Source organism: Nyctereutes procyonoides, unplaced genomic scaffold (assembly GCF_905146905.1).
Source record: "Nyctereutes procyonoides isolate TBG_1078 unplaced genomic scaffold, NYPRO_anot_genome, whole genome shotgun sequence".
Taxonomy (NCBI): domain Eukaryota; kingdom Metazoa; phylum Chordata; class Mammalia; order Carnivora; family Canidae; genus Nyctereutes; species Nyctereutes procyonoides.
Window position 1 is genome coordinate 34860338 of NW_026575122.1, and position 20582 is coordinate 34880919.

Genomic DNA, 20582 nt, shown 5'->3' on the forward strand with positions numbered 1-20582 from the left:
CAATGTGAGGAAACCCGACTTATCTGACAGTGAGTTAAAATTATTCTTGCCCAAAGTAAAATGCATTTTACTTTCCCTCTGTGATCTTATAATAGTAGTTTTGTAGGAAATTTAATAATTTACCATCAGGCTTCTTCCATTTTTTTAAATTGTAGTAAGCAGGGAGTCCCTGGGTGGCTCAGTTGGTTAAGCAATGCCTTCCACTCAGGTCATGATTCCAGGGTCCTGAGATCCAGCCCCACATGGGGCTCCCTGCTTAGTGGGAAGCCTGCTGTTCCTCCCTCTGCTGCTACCTCTGCTTGTGTTCTCTCATGTTCTCTCTCAAATAAATAAATAAAAATCTTTAAGAAAAATTGTAGTAAACATATAATATTTTTTTCATATTCCTGATAGCTTATAACTTAAAACATATATTAATTCATCTAGGGAACTTAGGAATCTTAAATTTCTGTATTCTTGACTGTACAATTATTCAAATAAACCTACTTAATACCTATTCTAGCTCTGCCAAGCTAGGATAATAAGCATCTCATGTTAAAAGTGTGGGAGAGAAGTTCTGTGGTCATGTAGATTTGGAAAATGCTGTATATGTGTAATTTGAGATAATTTTTTGCTTTAGAACTTCTCAGAACACTTCATACAATACTCTGTATTAGGAATTTTCAAGGGAAGGATCTTGGGAATGAAGTTTTTTAACAGAACATGTTAACCTCTCATGAAATTACATTACATGAAACAGTTGAGGAAATTTTACTTTAGTATTTGATGCTAAGAAGAGATGCTGGACGGGGATCCCTGGGTGGCTCAGTGGTTTGGTGCCTGCCTTTGGCCCAGGGCACCATCCTGGAGTCCCAGGATCGAGTCCTGTGTCAGGCTCCCTGCATGGAGCCTGCTTCTCCCTCTGCCTGTTGTCTCTGCCTGTGTGTGTGTGTGTGTGTGTGTGTGTGTGTGTCTATCATGAATAAATAAATAAAATCTTAAAAAGAAAAGATGCTGGAGATTAGCAGCTTTTCCAAGAGTCTAGAAAACTGGAATACTGGTATTTAGTTAGAAAATGTACCTAATTTTTCCTGAGGTATCTTTTCACCTTCTAGACTGAGAGAGATTTCTGATATTGCCAAAAGACAAGTTGAAATTTTGAAGGCACAGCAACAGTCCAGGGAAAAGGAAGTAGAATCTGTCAGAATGCAACTGTTAGACTATCAGGTATGCACAGCATTGGCTCTTCTAAATAGATTTTTTTCCCTTTTCCTAAATTCACATTATATATTGGATGATTTTACAGTTTCAATCCGAGGGTATGTCAAATAGAGGCTCCTATTCTTGTTCACTGTAAACTGATTAGAAAAACTTTTTAATTTGAAATATCATTCATGATAGAGAAAAGCATTTAAATACCTACAAACACATTGTGCTGGCTGCAAGTCAAAGTTAAGACCTGAGGAGAAATAGTCTTTCATAACAGTATTTTTTCTTGTATTAATATGTAACTCTCACACACATATTCTCCCAATATAAACTTTTCTAGGATAAAAAAATTGTCCACATTCGTGTTACACTAATATTGTCATTTGCATATGGAAGTTGGAAAAAAAAACAGTAATATGCCAACCGTTATTTAGTTAGATGTCAGATTTGGATTTTAAATATGTTTGAGTTTGGGTTTTTTTCTTTAACAAAGTTTTTGATAATTAAAATTATATATAACTAAAGCTGAATTAAAGCTAGGCAAGATTTTTATAGGATCTCATATACCACACTTCTTAAAATCTTACTTAGTAAGTTGTGTTTTTAAATCCATGAGAAGTGTCATTAGAAAAACTTGAAACTGACTATAAATGTGTACTTTTTTATGTTAGGCGCAGTCTGATGAAAAGGCACTAATTGCCAAGTTGCATCAACACATCGTCTCTCTTCAAATTAGTGAGGCCACTGTTCTTGGTAAGTTGGAGTCAGTTACATCTAAACTACAGAAGACAGAGGCCTGTAATTTGCGCTTAGAGCAGAAACTTGATGAAAAAGAACAGGCTCTCTATTATGCCCGTTTGGAGGGGAGAAACAGAGCAAAACATCTGCGCCAAACAATTCAGTCTCTACGACGACAGTTTAGTGGAGCTTTACCCTTGGCACAACAGGAAAAGTTCTCTAAAACAATGATTCAATTACAAAATGACAAACTGAAGATAATGCAAGAAATGAAAAATTCTCAGCAAGAGCATAGAAAAATGGAGAACAAAACGATGGAAATGGAATTAAAGTTAAAGGGGCTAGAAGAGTTAATAAGCACTCTAAAGGATGCCAGGGGAGCACAAAAGGTAAAATATTGACTTTCAGTTCAGTATTTCCAAAAGAGTTACATAGTAATTTTAAGTTCTTAGTATGTAGCTATCTGAAAAATGTTTACTATATGACCAAAATTCCAATTATATGTTGTTGTTAATGTAGATATATTATAAGTTAAAAGTTTTGGCTATTTGAATATCTATTTGTAAAAATAAAAGGAGATTCTTCTAAACAGTGGTTTTGGTTGAAATGCTTAGATTATATACTATCAGAGAACTTTAAACACCGACGTGGGATTCGATCCCGGGTCTCCAGGATCGCGCCCTGGGCCAAAGGCAGGCGCTAAACTGCTGCGCCACCCAGGGATCCCGAAATGTTTATATATATTAAGTGAATACTAATTTTAGTTATTTGTAAACATTATAGAAACATTTGAAGAATGTTTTGTTAAGATGGCACATATTTTTTAGAAGAATCTATGAAAGTTCTAGATGAACTTTGCCATGTGGCTCAACAAAGGATAATTCTTACAGAATATTAATTTCAATTAAAATTATTAGGAGCAATGAAGAAATATATTTACGTAGAGAGTGTTTACATTTGTACATATTATTTGTAAATGTTTAGGTAATCAATTGGCATATGAAAATAGAAGAACTTCGTCTTCAAGAGCTTAAACTGAATCGAGAACTAGTCAAGGATAAAGAAGAAATAAAATATTTGAATAATATAATTTCTGAATATGAGCATACAATCAGCAGTCTGGAGGAAGATATTGTGCAGCAAAACAAGGTTTCATTTTATGTTTATTTTGCTGTTTCGTTGCTAAGACATTAAACGTAAGAATATCTCATGAGTGATGGCATTATTCTCTTGAGTATAGTTCCCATTATTCTTTTTATAAAAGACTTTCTTATTTTTAAAGCATTCAAAAATGTTATATTATTTACTTATGTTGTAATGGTGATTTTAAATTTAAAAGGAATAATAAATTTAGTTAATTTTTATTTTGATATTAGTTACTTTTCACAGTAATGAGTTTCACCTGGCTCTCACGGATGGCGTAGTAGAAGGCAGTTTGGTGTGGAACAGATGAAATTCACTAAGCTCATGCTTGCTGGCCTCAGAAATTATGTTGTTCCTTCCACCTAGAGTGTTCCTAGCTCAGATCCCTGTACTGTGTGTGGTTTCATTGCTTCCAAGTCTTAGCTCAACTGTCTTACCTTATCAGTGGACCTTCACTAGCCTCTCAGTATACAACTGTAAATCCTACCATCAAGATTCCCAAATAGGGATTATCTAGCTTCCTTTTTCTCCAGCACCTGTCACCCTCTGATATATTACATATTTATTGACTGTCTCTCCCTGACAAGTACATAAGTTTCATAATGAAAGGGACTTGGTTTTGTTCACTGTTAATGGTCATGTTATCTAGAATGGTGCTGAGCACATAGTACATGTCATTAAATATTATGGATGGATGCATGGAGAGATTGAAATCCTGACTTCACATATTTGATTTCTGTGATCTTGGGCAAGTTACTTACTTAAATCTCTCTGAGTTTGCTTCTTTTTTCCATAAATTGAGAATATAGTGACCCCAAAGGTTGTTGTGAGGATTAGATAAGAAAATGTATATTAACACCGTTGTTATATGCTTGGTGAGTGTCTTTGTGTGTGTCTGGTACAGTTTCATGAAGAAAGGCAGATGGCCTGGGACCAAAGAGAAGTTGAGCTGGAACGTCAACTCGACATTTTTGACCATCAGCAAAATGAAATACTAAAAGCAGCACAAAAGGTATGAGTGATTAATTCTGTTTGCTACTTACTTATATTTGAAATATAAGTGGGGGAGGGGCAGCCCCGGTGGCTCAGTGGTTTAGTACCGCCTTTGGTCCAGGGCCTGATCCTGGAGACCTGGTATCGAGTCCTATGTCCTATGGGCTGCATGGAGCCTGCTTCTCCCTCTGCCTGTGTCTCTGCGTCTCTGTCTCTGTGTCTCTGATGAATAAATAAATAAAATCTTTAAAAAACAACAACAACAACAAAAAAAACAAATATAAGTGGGATTTAACCATGTCCTTATTATATGGTTGCAATAGTATTTTCTTAATGATGTAACTGCTTTTTTTTTTAATGCTATTTCTTAATAGTTTGAAGAAGCTACAGGATCAATGCCAGACCCTAGTTTACCTCTTCCAAATCAACTTGAGATTGCTCTAAGAAAAATAAAGGAGAATGTTCGAATAATCCTAGAAACACGGGCAACTTGTAAATCACTAGAAGAGGTAATTAGTAAAATTTGCATTTTTATTTGTGTATTATTGTATTGCATTTTTATTTGTGTATTATTGTTTGTGGAATTTTCTAAATATTTTCTAACAGAGGTGAAGCACAGAATTATGAATCTGTTGCTAATTCCAATCTCCTTTTCTACTCTACTGTAATGTTTTTAATAGCCAGTAAAGAATAGTGGATAGGGCTAATTTGAATTTCTTTCCCATTTAATCACTACTTGTCACTTTTGGGCACACTGATCAATCGTAGTAAGTTATAATTACAGAAGATAATAAAAACTGAAGATGACTTTCATTTTGGTTTACATCCAAATGAAGTAATTTTAAATGCATTTTAAAATTTCATGAGTAAAACTGTACATTTTTAATCAATTGAGGAAACCTAAGATTTTTTTTGGTAATTGTAAGATTTGACATTTATGTGAATTGCCACTGAGTTACTTGATTTAAAATATCTGCCTTAATCTTGTTGAAGAGTAAAGATTTTTCCTGTTTTATTTTAATAAACTACATATTGTAGAGTGGTGATTCATTGACTAAGGTCGCTGAAGTTTCAATTTTTATAACTTAACTGACTTATGGACTACTCGTGTAGGGCTCTGACAGTCAATGGAACAAAATAAAAGGGATGATTTATGACATTTTCGTTCTAAATCTAGTACTGCCACACGCTTCTAGTTCTAAAACTACAAGAGCTAAATAAAGTACCTTAATTAAATTTTATTTTCATCATAACAGTGAAGTTTATAACACGTGATAATTTTTGAATAAGTAAAATGTGCATGCAGATAACTGCTGTCGCATGGAAATATAAGAAATATAACCTTATTAATATCAATATAATATCGGTATGAATATTATGTGAAAAATAAAGTGAAATTCCTGTTATTGCTTATAATTAATCTGACCAAAATTGAGGTGAGGCATTTTTAAAAGAAAAAAAACAGACTTTAATAATTTTATTACAACTTGATCATTGCAGAAACTAAAAGAAAAAGAATCTGCTTTACGGTTAGCAGAGCAAAATATTCTGTCAAGAGACAAAGTAATCAATGAACTGAGGCTTCGATTGCCTGCCACTGAAGAACGTGAAAAGCTGATAGCTGAACTGGGCAGAAAAGAGGTAGAACCAAAATCACATCATACACTGAAAATTGCTCAGCAGACAATTGCAAATATGCAAGCAAGGTTAAATCAGAAGGAAGAAGTATTAAAGAAGTATCAGCATCTTCTGGAAAAAGCCAGAGAGGTATGTTATTATGCTGTGCCTTTTTATTTATTACCATGTTTTTTTAGCCAATGCCAAATATAATTCTGCCCTAAAATGGTAGTTCGTTTCTTGCTTTCAAATGATTCTATTTAGGAATTTTACCTTTCACATGATTGGATTACAGATCTGTCAGTAAAACTGGCAGTTTATATATGTCTCTCTTTCCCTCAGGAAAACCAGGAATAGCTGTCATGGTGCAACTGTTAGGATTTTGAAAAATATCAGTTGAGTTTATAGGTAAAAAGAATGAGGCACTAAGTTAGAATGAACTCCATCATACTAGTAGTCAGTGGAAATCCAATTTGCTAGAACATTGATGGGAAAATCTAACATTTACAAAAATTTTTTAGAAACCAGTTAAAAGATGATGGATTCATATTATTTTAATATTAAGAGTAAGTTGTGATTTAAGACTGGATTTATCAACTTGAACATGTACTAGGGGAATGCATATTTGCGGGGGGAGCGCGTGCGTGCGTGTGTGTGTGTGTGTACACGCAGATATTGGTCCTTCCCTATCTCATAAGGGTTTTGGAAGATTAAAGGTAATAAAATTTTCAAGACTTTAAAATGTGAATTTTAAATTAATTTTAATTTAATTTAAATTAAATCATAATTTAAAATACAGTTTTGATTTGCTGTCAACAGGAACAAAGAGAAATTGTTAAGAAACATGAGGAAGACCTTCATATTCTTCATCATAAATTAGAACTACAGGCTGATAGTTCACTCAATAAATTCAAACAAACAGCTTGGGTAAGATTCTGGGAACTTTATTCTTTATTGACTTTTGAGACCATATAATTGAAAATGTAGCTCTCGTGTTTGTTTGTTTTTTGGAAAAGTAGCCATCCTACCTTTGTTGTTGGAATAATCTTCTAAAAACATAGCTCTGATCATTTTTCTCCCTACATTCACACCTTTAGTAGCCCACTGCAACCTACAAAATTATGTTCATATTCCTTAGTCCTGTACTCAGAACCTTACATGATGTGCCCTCAGTCTGTCTTTTCAAGTTGTGTTCATTTTAAGTTTACCAAAATCTAACGGCTTTTATGTTCTGAATTCCATTCATACTTGTTTCCTTTGATCTTTGTTTTTTGTATGTTATAAGTGACATATCTTTCATCTCTAAATGGGCAAATCCTGGCATCCTTGAGCCTTAAATCATGAATTCAGTCAACATTTATTGATTCTCCACTGCATGGAGATGCTTTACTTGGGACTGTGAATACAAAAAATAAGATCTCTGTTTCTCATCTTCTTTAAGCCTCCATTGGCTATTAAATATCATTCAATTTTAAATTAGGTAGTATATTTTGATCATTTGAGAAGGCAAAGTTATGGATTAAGTATGGCATTGAGTGGTACATGCTCATGGCTAATTTGTTCATATTTCCTAGGATTTAATAAAACAGTCCCCTACTCCAGTTCCTACCAACAAGCATTTTATTCGCCTGGCTGAGATGGAACAGACAGTAGCAGAACAAGATGATTCTCTCTCTTCACTTTTGGTCAAACTAAAGAAAGTATCTCAAGATTTAGAGAGACAAAAAGAAATCACTGAATTAAAAATCAAAGAATTTGAAAATATCAAGTTACGGTAAGCTTTAAGAATGTATCATAAAATATAGGCAAATGGTAATAATGATACAGTGAGGATAAAGGTAAGCATTTGCTGTGTCATGCACTGTTCTAAAAACTTCATGTATATTATTATCTCATTTTTATCCTCAGGATTACTATGACATAGGCTATTCTCTCCTTTTTCACATAGGAGGTTAGGCCACGGGAATGCTCAGTAACATGCCTTAGGAGATGGAAAAGCCATGATTTGAATCTCGTCAGTCTGGCGCAAGAGCCAACTCAAGATTCTTGTTCTAGAACCTCGTTTTTAAACTCTTGAACTAAAGCATCCATTTAATCATCTGTAAAATGTAAATGACAGCACTTACCCTGGCTCCTTCTTTATGGAGGCCAAAGAATATCGTATGTGAAAGTAATTTGAAGATTACAAAGTAATACATAAATATAAAACTTTTGTTTTATACACCTATAACAGTTTCTGGGACATATAATAGAGGATGAGCAAATATTTGTTAAATGAAAAAAATATGTTTTTAATTAATCAGTGACAGTTGCTTCATTCTCTATATTAGAGATTCTAAACATTGCTCAACAAATTGATCAGAATATAGATTTTATTTTTTTTTTTTTTTTTTTTAAATTTTTATTTATTTATGATAGTCACAGAGAGAGAGAGAGGCAGAGACACAGGCAGAGGGAGAAGCAGGCTCCATGCACCGGGAGCCCGATGTGGGATTCGATCCGGGGTCTCCAGGATCGTGCCCTGGGCCAAAGGCAGGCGCCAAACCGCTGCGCCACCCAGGGATCCCCCAGAATATAGATTTTAAAACCAGAACAGTTTTAAAGTTTGTGTATTTTGTAATCACTGTAAAAATATTAAGAACTAGAGAGTGTCTGCCTTGTGTAAATGGAGGTCTCTATCCTTGGATTTCCCATGAAAAGATTTATGTGGGGATCAGTACTTGAATAAGACAGCCAGAAGAAAAATAGCAAGCAGAAAGCAGTTTCTTAAAGTGAAGGTGGTAGAGTGGGCAGGTTCCAAGAGTTGGAACTGGCTCCCAAGTTGTTTTGAAATTGGATATTATTGGGTTTCTCTGGGCTTGGAGGAGCTGTGACTTAAGTGGGATGGTCTCTAATGGAGGCCGCTTCCAGTCATTTGGGAAAATCCTCCCACAGGTTGGGAGGGGGTTTTTGGCCCTACAAGGTTTGTACCAGAACCATCTTGGCAGCCCTTCTGGGGGAGGGGGAGGAAGTTGTGCCCACAATACAAATACATAATAGTGAGTCTAGGGGTAACCCTGGGACGGAGGTGGAAGGAGAGAGGGCAGGTTCTGTATCTGTGACTCTTGCTCTGTCAGGCCCAAGGCCTTGGAAGCCATAAAGTCAGGTTGTTGAGCTCCTGGGCTTATAATGTGTAGCTTGTTTTGTTTTGTTTTTTTATTATCACTGACCTTGCCCCAGCTCATGTCTCCATCATTCCGCTTCAGGGACTTCCTTCCACAGCTCTTGTCTGGCTTCTACCTAACAGAGGTATCTCTCTGGACCTCAATTTCTTATCTGAAAAAAATGGGAAAGTTGACTTGACTTTATAATTCCATTCCAGCTCTGATGTTCTTAGTAGAACTTTTTATTCTTAACTAACGTATCCAAGATGTCTAACAAAATCAACACCACTTTTGCTTTATTAAGAAGTTACCACTTTTAAGAAATTATTCTCTAAAAGAAAAGAGAATCAGCAGTAGTATTTATCTTTTTTTTTTTTTCTGTTTCTTTTTTAATGAGAGAGAGAGTGTGCCTAAGCCCTAGCAGAGGCTGGGATGGGGATGGGGGGTGGGGTTGGTGAGGGGAGAGAGAGTGAGAATCTTAAGCTCCATGCCCAGGTAGAGCCAGTAATGGCTCAATCTCATAACCCTGAGATCATGACCAGAGCTGGAATCCACACTTAACTGATTGAGCCACCAAGGTGCCCTATTTGGTATCTTTTCAATCTACTTTTCCCCACTGTATTATTTTATACATGAGATGTTATTTTAGTGTAGTAAGTTTGTATCACGTTTTGGTATATAAAATTGCTTATGCTTTTTAATCTAATTCCTGGGTGTAGAAAGTAATCATCCTTTGAAATTACCTGGTATATATAAATTTTTGTCACATGAAATACTTGAGTAGTCTTGTACCTTACCACATCATGTTAGACTAAAATTGTACTTTTATTCTCAGTGTACACAGTGACATGTATATTTTAATGTGTCTTAGAAAATTATAGATCTGTGTGTTTTCTTTAGTAAAACCTCATATTTTCACAATTTGGTGATTATTTGAGGTAACTTCAGTTTTTGGCACATGTTGCAAGAGACTATTTATTTATTTATTTATTTATGACACAGAGAGAGGGAGGGGCAGAGACACAGGCAGAGGGAAAAGCAGGCTCCATGCAGGGAACCCAATGCAGGACTTGATCCCGGGACTCCAGGATCATCCCGGGACTCCAGGATCATGCCACAGGCAGGCACAAAACCGCTGAGCCAACCAGGGATCCCCGAGACATAGTAATAGTATTTAAAGTGCTATTTTATTCATTATATTGTTTAGAGCCAAAAAATTACTTGATACAGTCCTTGCCAACAATAGTAGACAAACTAAAAGGAAAAGTCTATTTTACGTTAGGTTTAAGAGTTAGTTAAGTGCAACGAAGAATTGTCCTTGTTTTGATGTGAAGCAAGGCTTAGGTTGTAAGGATACTTAGGGCCAAACGTTGGCTCTGTGTAAAATTTGTATCAAAGTGTTAATTACAGCAGTCACTCCATTAAATACATGTGTTTCCTTATATTAGGCTCCAAGAAAACCATGCAGATGAAGTAAAAAAAGTGAAAGCAGAAGTAGAGGATTTAAGGTGTCTTCTGGCCCACTCACAAAAGGAGTCACAGAATTTAAAATCTGAACTGCAGGCTCAAAAAGAAGCAAATTCAAGAGCTCCAACAACTACAATGAGAAATCTGGTAGAAAGGCTAAAGAGCCAGTTAGCCTTGAAAGAGAAACAACAAAAAGTAAGTGATAACAGACTATTATCAATACTTAGGAAATACAAGTGGTAATAGATTGTTGTGAGAAAAGACTTGCACAAGATAGTAGCATATACCTCTCTGTTGCAATAAAAAGTATGAGCTTGGTTTTAGTCTATTAAGCAGAAGTTTTCAAGATAATTCTTTTAAATAGCCATTTGGTGGTGTTTTTAAGTACATCTGTAGTCCAGTTTATCTTTTTATGTTGTCATCAGTTTGATCTGTGAGTTATCTATGGGAAGTAAGGGGAAATCTTAATCCCATTATTTTCTCTCCTTTTCTAACTGGGATTTTCTGCTACTAAGGCTATTTTGAACACTGTATAATTGAACAATTTGGGGGAATATGAGAGAGATATGACAGTGAGGAAGAAAGTTTAAAGAAGGAGGTCACAGATAGTTTTTTGAGATGCAGTTGGTCAGTGGCTTATCAGTGATGTATTAGTTTTTAAACTTTATTTCAGATTTAATACTCAATTGTTTTAGGAGGTGCTGCTGTTCTTCTGTGCCAGTTTATGTAATTTATTGGCAAATTTTAAGTCTTTTCCTAATCCTATAATTTCCCTTGTCTGTATAATTCAATTAGTTTCAAACAGAAGTATGTGCTAAGTGAGTAATTCAGATAAATATCTAAACTTGGATATTGAAACAAAGTGGATGGTTTTTGTCACACAAATGGCTTGATTTAATGCTGGGCCCTCAAAATTATTATTGTCAAGATTTTGAAGTCTCACACTCAGTTTGGAAAGAATTGAGTGCAATGAGTAAAGGAAATTCATTTGAAAAAGTTGAACTGTTAGTGAATTATATTTACTTACATGGTATTTTAGGAAAATAGTTAAAAGTTATAAAGCATATTATTTTTTGGATTACATGTTGCTCATATAAAATGTTACTTTTTAAAAAAAGTATATATGTTATAACTTTCAGGCACTTAGTCGAGCACTTTTGGAACTCAGGGCAGAAATGACAGCAGCAGCTGAAGAACGTATTATTTCTGCAACTTCTCAGAAAGAGGCAAATCTCAATGTTCAACAAATTGTTGATCGACATACAAAAGAGCTAAAGGTGAACATAACAAATGCATCAGTATAACAAAATTCCTTATAATTGCTATTGGCAGAGGATCTACTTTGATAATTTTGATAATGAATAGGGAATTTATTCTAATGAACTATTGATGGAGATATATATGTATATATATATCTAAATATATATAGATATATATATACACATTCATTTTTGAACACTAAGAATCTTTATTGTACTCACACACTATCATCCTGGAGATTAGCAAGATAGGCCATTATTAACTACTTCTTCCTAATAAAGTTAAGAAACATTTTACTTCGGAATTTTGTTTCTATATTGATAAGTGCAATAGATGTATAGATTTCTTTGTTTTGTTTGATTTCTTTTGCTTTATCAGAATTTTCTAATTTTTGCTGATTCATAATATGAGTTAATTAGCTTTCTTTTTTTATCCCTGAAATAGTTTAGGGAGGTTATATATAGTCCTTAACATTTAATCCATAGACCTACCTAACTGTGAAGCCTTTTTGAAGCTATTTGTTAATTTTTTGGCAGTGTATATTACTGTGTTCATATCTGATCAATGATTAGATTTGGTGATTAAAAAAAATTTTTTTTTTACAAAACATATATATTTCTTTTTTTTAACTAATAAATTTATTTTTTATTGGTGTTCAATTTGCCAACATACAGAATAACACCCAGTGCTCATCCCATCAAGTACCCCCTCAGTGCCCGTCACCCATTATATATTTCATAATGAGTTTTAAATTTCTTTACACAAAGCTTATATAGTACATTCTGCATGAAGTGAAAAATCTACTTTTTATATGTTTGTAATTTTGATTTACTCAATTTGTTTGAATGTGCTCTTCACCACCATTAAACTGTGTAGGGACTGGTTTTGCCTAGGGTTTTTTTTTTTTCCCCATTTATTTTTTATTTTTTATTTTTATTTATGATAGTCACAGAGAGAGAGAAAGACAGAGACACAGGCAGAGGGAGAAGCAGGCTCCATGCACCGGGAGCCCGATATGGGATTCGATCCTGGGTCTCCAGGATCGCGCCCTGGGCCAAAAGCAGGCGCCAAACCGCTGCGCCACCTAGGGATCCCTCCATTTATTTTTTTGTTAGTAATCTCTACCCCCATCATGTGGCTTGAATTCACGACCCTGATATCAAGAGTCACGTGTTCTGCCTGAGCCAGCCAGGTGTCCCTATTTAGCGTTTTTAAAGCTCTCATTGTACCTGCCAAGGTTATGAGCACAGTTGAAAGCAAAAATCCATTAAGTAGGGCAGCCTGGGTGGCTCAGCGGTTTAGCGCTGCCTTCTGCCCAGGGTGTGATCCTGGGAACCTGGGATCGAGTCCCATGTTGGGCTCCCTGTACGGAGCCTGCTTCTCCCTTTGCCTGTGTCTGTCTCTCTCTCCCTCTCTCATGAATAAATAAATAAAATCTTAAAAGAAAATCCATTAAGTAAATAAATGTATAAACAGGAATAGCCCTTTGTTGATATCTTCTTCAATACCTTTCTCTGCCTGATGCATCATCTTCTCTGAATTCTTCATGGTTTTTTTTTTTTTTTTCTTCTTCACGGTTTTAAAGTCCTTTCTCACTTCTCCTTGGACAGCTAATGTGTTTCTTCTAAGTGCATTATAATATTGCTAATTTCTTATTAGTGTCATTAGTAATACTTTTGGCCTGTAGTAATTTATCCAAGAAAACATATTAAGTACCAGCATTTCCATCACTGTTCTTGTATGGGACAGCTGAAAACTACTGTGTAGTGGCTTTAGATATACTGTGAAGTATTACGAGTTACCCTTTCATGTCTTATTTTTACAAAATGGTTTAGAAACTACTACAAATCAGAGATTTTGTTTTATACTAATCTTAGGCTTCATAGCATTTAAAACATCACCATATACATTCATACGTACTTGTCCCTTTAATAACTTAGTTTAGCCATAACAAAACATTTGCTTGTTTGATAACATTTTATTTCTGAGTATTTGCTGAAGATGAAGTGCCTTAGGGTATTATATCACATTTTGTTTTTCTCAAAGTAGACTTGGTTAATTTGAAATGAAGATAGGTGTTTAGTTGTTTTTTTTTTTCCCCCCTGGGAACTTAAAAATTTAGATTTGAAACTTTATTTTTAGCATGTTTTAATTTAATAAATATTAACCAAGCCTTTTAAATAAGTATTATTAAGAATAATTTATTTTAATAATAAAAACTTAGATTGACACTTTCTTTTTATTAAGTAATAGATGTATTCTATTTTATTGATACTTGATGAAGATTTGTGAATTAATCCTTTCTTTACTTTTAGTCACAAATTGATGATTTAAATGAAAATCTTTTAAAATTGAAAGAAGCTCTTAAAACAAGTAAAAACAGAGAAAACTCACTAAGCGATAATTTGAATGACTTAACGAATGAACTGCAAAAAAAACAAAAAGCCTATAATAAAATGCTTAGAGAGAAAGATGGAATTGATCAAGAGAATGATGAACTGAAAAGGCAAATTAAAAGACTAACCAGTGGATTACAGGTGATTTTATATTTGTGATCATATCTTTGATTTAAAACATATAGGTAGTAGTTTATTCCCACTTTTTACTTTAATCTATAAATAATTGCTGAAACTAGCTTTCAGATCACTTTGATTGATGTTGGTAATTCCTTCAGTGACCTCTGTCATATTTGTGATTTTAGAGTAACCTCTTTAAAATGCAGAAGCAGCTACTATGTTCTATATCAAAAGTGCATTTAGACAAGATGGTTAGCTATAGCCTCAGGAAACTTCTATAATTGGAATATTTATTGTGTATTTTGTTTGATAGTTTTTACTCGTAAAAAAGTAAAAATATGTCTTCTATTTCAGGGGAAACCTCTAATAGATAATAAACAAAGTTTAATTGAAGAACTCCAAAAGAAAATTAAAAAGCTAGAAAGCCAACTGGAAAGAAAGGTGGATGAGGCAGAAATAAAGCCTGTGAAAGAAAAGGTATGTGAAGAAACATACTGATTAATATGTTTAAGGTAATGATAAACTAAGGTAAATTATATAACTGATGAACGGAGGATATACTATATTAATTTGAGGACCTAATACATACAATAAATGTACTGAATAACACAGAGAAGTCTAAGACAAGTTTCTGTCCTTTAAGAATTTACAGGAGACACCTATAATGTAACTCGTACCCAGAAGTCACTACATTGTCTCCATATCCTCTTCCTGACATTCTAGAACCCCTAAAATCCCCTCACACCTATCCAACTTCTCCCCAACCCACTGTTATATAAATCGGTGCTTTTGATTTTGGAAAGAAAGTTAGGCATATTTAGCCTGCTACCTTGCCCCAAATGTGTCTTTTTTATCCTTTAATAGACTGGATTACTGTTAGTTCAGGATAAACAAAGTTTGGTTACTGATTACCACAGACCAATATTTGTGGTAATCAGTAACCAAAACTTTCATAAATTGATTCTGTAATGGGAAAAAAGTTGCTTAAAATTTTCTAATGGTTAGCTAGTAAACTATTTTGTAACAAAAATTACTGACAGAAATTAGCAATCCCCTCAAATTCCCTAAAACTAGCTAAAATGCATATAATTAAATTGATTTATTACAAATAATAAACTGAAGATTTATATCAGTAGCATTGAAAATATCAAAAAGACCTGGGAAATATTGGTATTAGTAGTAATGTTTGCCCCTGCAGAAAATTACATTGGAGGAGCAAAGGTTAGGAAACATTTTTATTGTAAAATTTACCCAGAAAATATTCAATATCTATAAAACAATTTGAAAAACATGAACATAAAAAAGAAAATTAAGTGTCTTTAATGCCACTGAATAGAAAATAGTAATGGAATTAAAATATCTTAATACAGTATATTCCAAAATTTATTTTACTTATGAAATTTCACCAATGTTAGTATAAGTTTTATTAAAATGTTTGCATTTGTTTACATTGAACCACAGCATACTTCCTGTCAGAAGCTTCACTGGTAAAAATTGCAAGATAAAAATATCCTTGCTCTTACAGATTGCTTCCTTTGCCGCCTCCCCACTGGTATTTAAGGCCTATCTTTAAATACCAGTTCCTAAACTGATTCCTATCAAAATCCCTCAGTAGCTTTGTGGCTTTGCCTGGATTCCTAATCTGTGTTTCAGTTTATTTCTCCAGAAAATAGAAATTATACTATTTGCATTGCCAGTTTCCCAAGATTATTTTGATAATCAAATGAAATAATGTGTGCAAGTCTCTTGTAAGCCATCAAGTCAGTACCACTGTATGATATTATTACTAAGTAGGAAGAGAACACAAAGAGCAACCCGAATATTAAAATTTGTATCCAGGAATCTAGTGAGAGTATTACTTCAAATTCTACAGTACTGGGCATTTCTAATTTATGAATGTTTTTATATTCAATGAATGCTTTTATATTGAAATTTCTATACCCTTTTCTCTGTCAACTCTTTATTGCTTATCTATGTGAGATATCAAACCCCCTCCATGCCTTGCATTCCTGTGTCTTATACCTTTCTCCATAGCATTTATTATTATCTGACACACTAGAGATTTACTTGTCTATGTATTCATCCTTTGGACTATAAGCTTTCATGGCAGAGATTTTGCCTGATTTGTTTATTGTTGTATCCTTGCCATCTACAACAGTCCTTGGCATGTATGATGCTCAGTATTTATTAAATGAATGAAAAATTTAAAATGCAGTTAAATTATTTTGAAATCCATGCCTGAGAGGCTGTTGGTACAGAAAATGTGAAAAGAGAACTCTCTGCATTCTATCTTCTTCCCCATTTTAGAACATCTTTGGTGACCTTTGCCTTTATTTTTTGTTGCTGTGGTTCATTTTTAAATTATTTCAGCCTCCTTTTGCTGTCTTAATTGAGGGTATTGTCAGATGGGATAGAATTGCCTAATCCCTACAATGCACTCCATGCTGCAGAATTACTTATATACCATTATGCCCAAACTAATATTTATATTTCTGGAAGTCACAAAATTCCTTATATATATTTAGGAAAAAAAGTTAATAATGATCAAACACTAAAGCTTTTATGTTTTTTAAAATAATACTTGTTAGCTGAACTAAAAAAATAAGGTAAAAAAATTGGCCAGTGTCAAAGAAGACAGTTTTGATAGCGCAACTTATCTTAGTTGGGCATTTGTTTAAACTATGTCTTTTAACTCTTTCAGCCCTGACATTGCTTTTTGTAATAAATACAATGTAGCATAACATCCTTTGTACTATTCATGTTCTCTCTTGATATGTCTCTCAAATAAATAAATATAATCTTTAAATAAAAAAAGAAATTTATAGTTAATAGAAACTACCTACATGTGTAATTTCAAAAAAATCATTATAAATGAAAAAGGAGAAACAAAAATAATTTATAAAAATAATATTTTTATATTTCTCATATTTCAATATAAAGATGCTCTGACATACTACACTAGAAAACATAATGAAGCAGTCTTAATAGCATTAACATGAGTTCAGAGCTAAAAATGCAAACTGATACAAATGTATGTATAGGCAATTTATGTATTCCAGTGGCATTGCTAGTGCTATTAGCTAATTCTCTTTGCTCCTTTTTTTTTCAGCACTTATCATCAGCTAATGTACTACATTATATTTTTTTCCTGCTTTTTGTCTATATTTTGCTCCCTTTCCCTAATCTACCCAACCAACATTAATTAGATTGTAATGCTTTTTTCTATGGTTTCTTCATTGCTTCTGCTTCTAGTGCCTAGAATAGTATTTGGTGGATGACTAACGCTATATAACCATCTATTGAATAAAAGAAGTCATGTGCATTGAAGATTTGAAGAGACTGTGATGCTTAAAGATTGTTATTTTGGTTAAAATTGGATTAGTCATTTATATTTACATGTTCTTTGTTAGAAGCTTACTTTGATCATGATCATTGTTATTAAAATCTTAAAAGACTCCTAAGTCTGCTAGCATTAGTCCAGACTGTTCCCTAGAATATCATCTACTAAGTGATAGAATACAGAACCCTTAAACTGAGGGTCATTTCTGGTAATAACTTGGTATATCTGAAGATTCTAGAAATTACATAGCCAAATGAATGCATTTACATATTCTCAAAGTATTGGTGTGCCATTGTTCTAGTAAATTGTAATGGATAAATCTTGACATTAAAAACAATATCGGTGATTTTTCTCCTCTGTTATTATTTATAGAGTACAAAAGAAGAATTAATTAGGTGGGAAGAAGGTAAAAAATGGCAAACTAAAATAGAGGGAATTAGAAACAAGTTGAAAGAAAAAGAGGGGGAAGTCTATATCCTAACAAAGCAGTTGAATACTTTGAAGGATCTTTTTGCCAAGTGAGTTCAAATTTAAGCCTAATTATATGCAGTCTTTAATTGATCTGGAAGTTATATTGTTTTATATTTGATAGTACATATTTGATATCATACTTGAGAAATTTTCTAGTTTTAATTATCATTATCTATGACTCACTTTTTTATTTTCTTTAAAATGTGTTTAAAAGTATTTTAACAGTTTATAAGTGGAGTTTCCTATAATTTTGAGATGTTAGCTCATAGCAAATACAGAAAGATCTAGTTTTTTATGTTGGTCTTATAATGAATGAGATGTGGTTTAATAAACTGAATGAGCAAAACAGTGAATTATATATTTTCATGATGCTATATTAAATCCCACAGAGCTGACAAAGAGAAACTTAGTTTGCAGAGGAAACTAAAAACAACTGGCATTACTGTTGATCAAGTTATGGGAGTGCGAGCTTTCGAGTCAGAAAAAGAGTTGGAAGAATTGAAAAAGAGAAATCTTGACTTAGAAAATGACATTTCCTATATGAGGTAGGCTGTTTCATGAAAAAATGTGGTACCTGTTATAATGAAGAAAAACTAGCTGACCCATAGAAACGGATGTAATGAACGTGTATTACTTTAGACTTGGGTACTGTTGTCTTTTCCCAACGTGAGTTAAGATATTCATGGGTCTTTGTATGCCATGTAATTTGGATTGTATTCTTGAACTTCTGAATATTATGTGGTGAAACTTTGGATCTTGGTTAATTCTATGGAGAATGTAGATATTTTTGTTTTAATAGGCAGTTTGACTAGGTTCCGGCCCCATATTCCACCTGCTTTCTGTGGGCTGTGGTTCCAATGTCCATTTCCTTTTCAAAGCGTTTACAGTCTCTGGATCTGTCCTGCCTGTGCACCTCCCAGTTTGGAAGTCTAGTACCTGGGCCATCTTTGGTCCGTTAGTTCAGTTCTTGGAGTCTTTGCTACTTTAAGATCAGATCCAGGCACACCCAGCTCAACAATGAGCCCATAAATTCATAAAGGACTTTATAAGATCCCTTTCATGTGTCCCTCCCTTTCAGTGACCTCCCTAATACTTTGATTCCCTAGGGCTCCCCCTTTTGCTACTTCGAATGAAGTTGGGGCTCAGGGGAACCCTGTTCTACTGTTCGCTTCAGCAGTTGTGCACCTGTATGGAACTGAGCAAGCAAAAGGAGAGCAGAAAGAGGGGTTGGCAGGGTGTGGGGGAGAGGGACTACTGCCACTGTACCTCCATAGCAATCACAACTCTACCATTTGGAGAAGATTCCTTCTCTTAAATACTTCAGCTCCTATGGGTTCTCATTGCAGTCACCACTGCCACCACCACTGCCATGGGATTACTTGAGGGAGGAGGAGAGAATTGGATACAAGAAAAAAATAATGGGGGAGGGGAATTGTTGTACTCTCTGGAATTATCCTAAGTGCCCTTTTTCCTTGCTGGAGCTGGAATTTTAAGGCTTCTTTGGAGCTTCTTTCCTCCATATTAACACTCACGCTCAGGTTTCATGTTCAGCGTTGTATTCAGGCCAAGAAACATCAGAGGAAAAGAAAAGGTAAATTACTGCCTGTTTGCTGACACTTCAAATTCTGGTATTTTGTCCCAATGTGTAAAATATTTACTTTTCAAAGTTCTCAAATAGCTGTTCCATGCATTTGGGAGAGACAAGATTGGACGTGTTTATTACTACACTGTACCTAGAACCAGTGCACCCCCCGCCTGTGCCATTTCTTTAGCAGAGCCTTTGAAATTTTTTTGTTTCATCATGTCTTTCCAAGTTGTGTCTTCTAATACAATCACAGTCATGTAAAGCAAAATACAGTCGTGTCCTAACGAAACTGTAATAATCTGTTTCATTCACTTCTTAGATGAACATAGTTTTACATCATCTGTTACTTCCTCTGCTACGTGCTTACAAGCAGTCCGGAATCATCTTAATGATCATGTTTGAAGTCTGGTACCTACCTATCATATTTGGATATGAGGATACTTGCTGTTCTTAAGTTTATCATACTTTTTTTCCTTTCTGTTAATCTTCAAAAATTACCATTAGTAATTAATGGTGCTTAGTGCTTCCTTTGTAATGCCTGCAATTGGGTCAACTTTTTTTTAAGGGCTTATTTATTTATTCATGAGAGACATAGAGAGAGAGAGATGCAGAGACACAGGCAGAGGGAGGAGCAGGCTCCATGCAGGGAGCCCAATGGCGGGACTCGATCCCAGGTCTCCAGGATCACGCCCTGGGCTGAAGGCGGCGCTAAACCACTGAGCCACCTGGGCTGCCCGATTGGGTCAGTCTTAATGTAATGTGAACTCTTTTAAAGGAACACCTGTGAGCTTCTAACCTCCATTCCTCCCCTTTTTGTCTAACTCATTGTTTCTTAAATCCCTCAGAATTTTTCTTGATTGAGAAGAAAAAAGCGATTGAAGAATTCTTTCAACACCTGTTTCTTTCCCTTCCTTTTCTTGATCTAAACATATGTTCAGAACAACGTTAAACCCTTTTATTCTCCTTTGCAGTTTTCACAAGGATCAAAATATTTTAGTTTTGAAACCTAATACAGTTAGAGGTTTAATTTTTTCCCCCTAATAATGTGGATCTCTGTGGGCCAAAGTAATTGGAGATTTGTTAGAAAAGATGAAACTTATCTTCTCAGTTCAAATTGAATT

At 34.4% G+C, this 20582-nt stretch overlaps 1 protein-coding gene across 1 annotated transcript in view; it reads left to right on the forward strand.

Moving 5' to 3' along the window:
• Window positions 1–20582, forward strand: part of CEP290 (centrosomal protein 290) — a 92039-nt gene that overhangs the window by 46008 nt on the left and 25449 nt on the right. Inside the window, exons 29-42 of the mRNA XM_055336664.1 lie at window positions 1095–1206; window positions 1860–2315; window positions 2911–3075; window positions 3974–4081; window positions 4437–4571; window positions 5563–5829; window positions 6499–6606; window positions 7254–7453; window positions 10271–10484; window positions 11429–11566; window positions 13865–14086; window positions 14420–14542; window positions 17778–17923; window positions 18266–18421. Coding sequence (XP_055192639.1) covers window positions 1095–1206; window positions 1860–2315; window positions 2911–3075; window positions 3974–4081; window positions 4437–4571; window positions 5563–5829; window positions 6499–6606; window positions 7254–7453; window positions 10271–10484; window positions 11429–11566; window positions 13865–14086; window positions 14420–14542; window positions 17778–17923; window positions 18266–18421 — 2550 coding nt within the window. The remainder of the gene's footprint in view (window positions 1–1094; window positions 1207–1859; window positions 2316–2910; window positions 3076–3973; window positions 4082–4436; window positions 4572–5562; window positions 5830–6498; window positions 6607–7253; window positions 7454–10270; window positions 10485–11428; window positions 11567–13864; window positions 14087–14419; window positions 14543–17777; window positions 17924–18265; window positions 18422–20582) is intronic.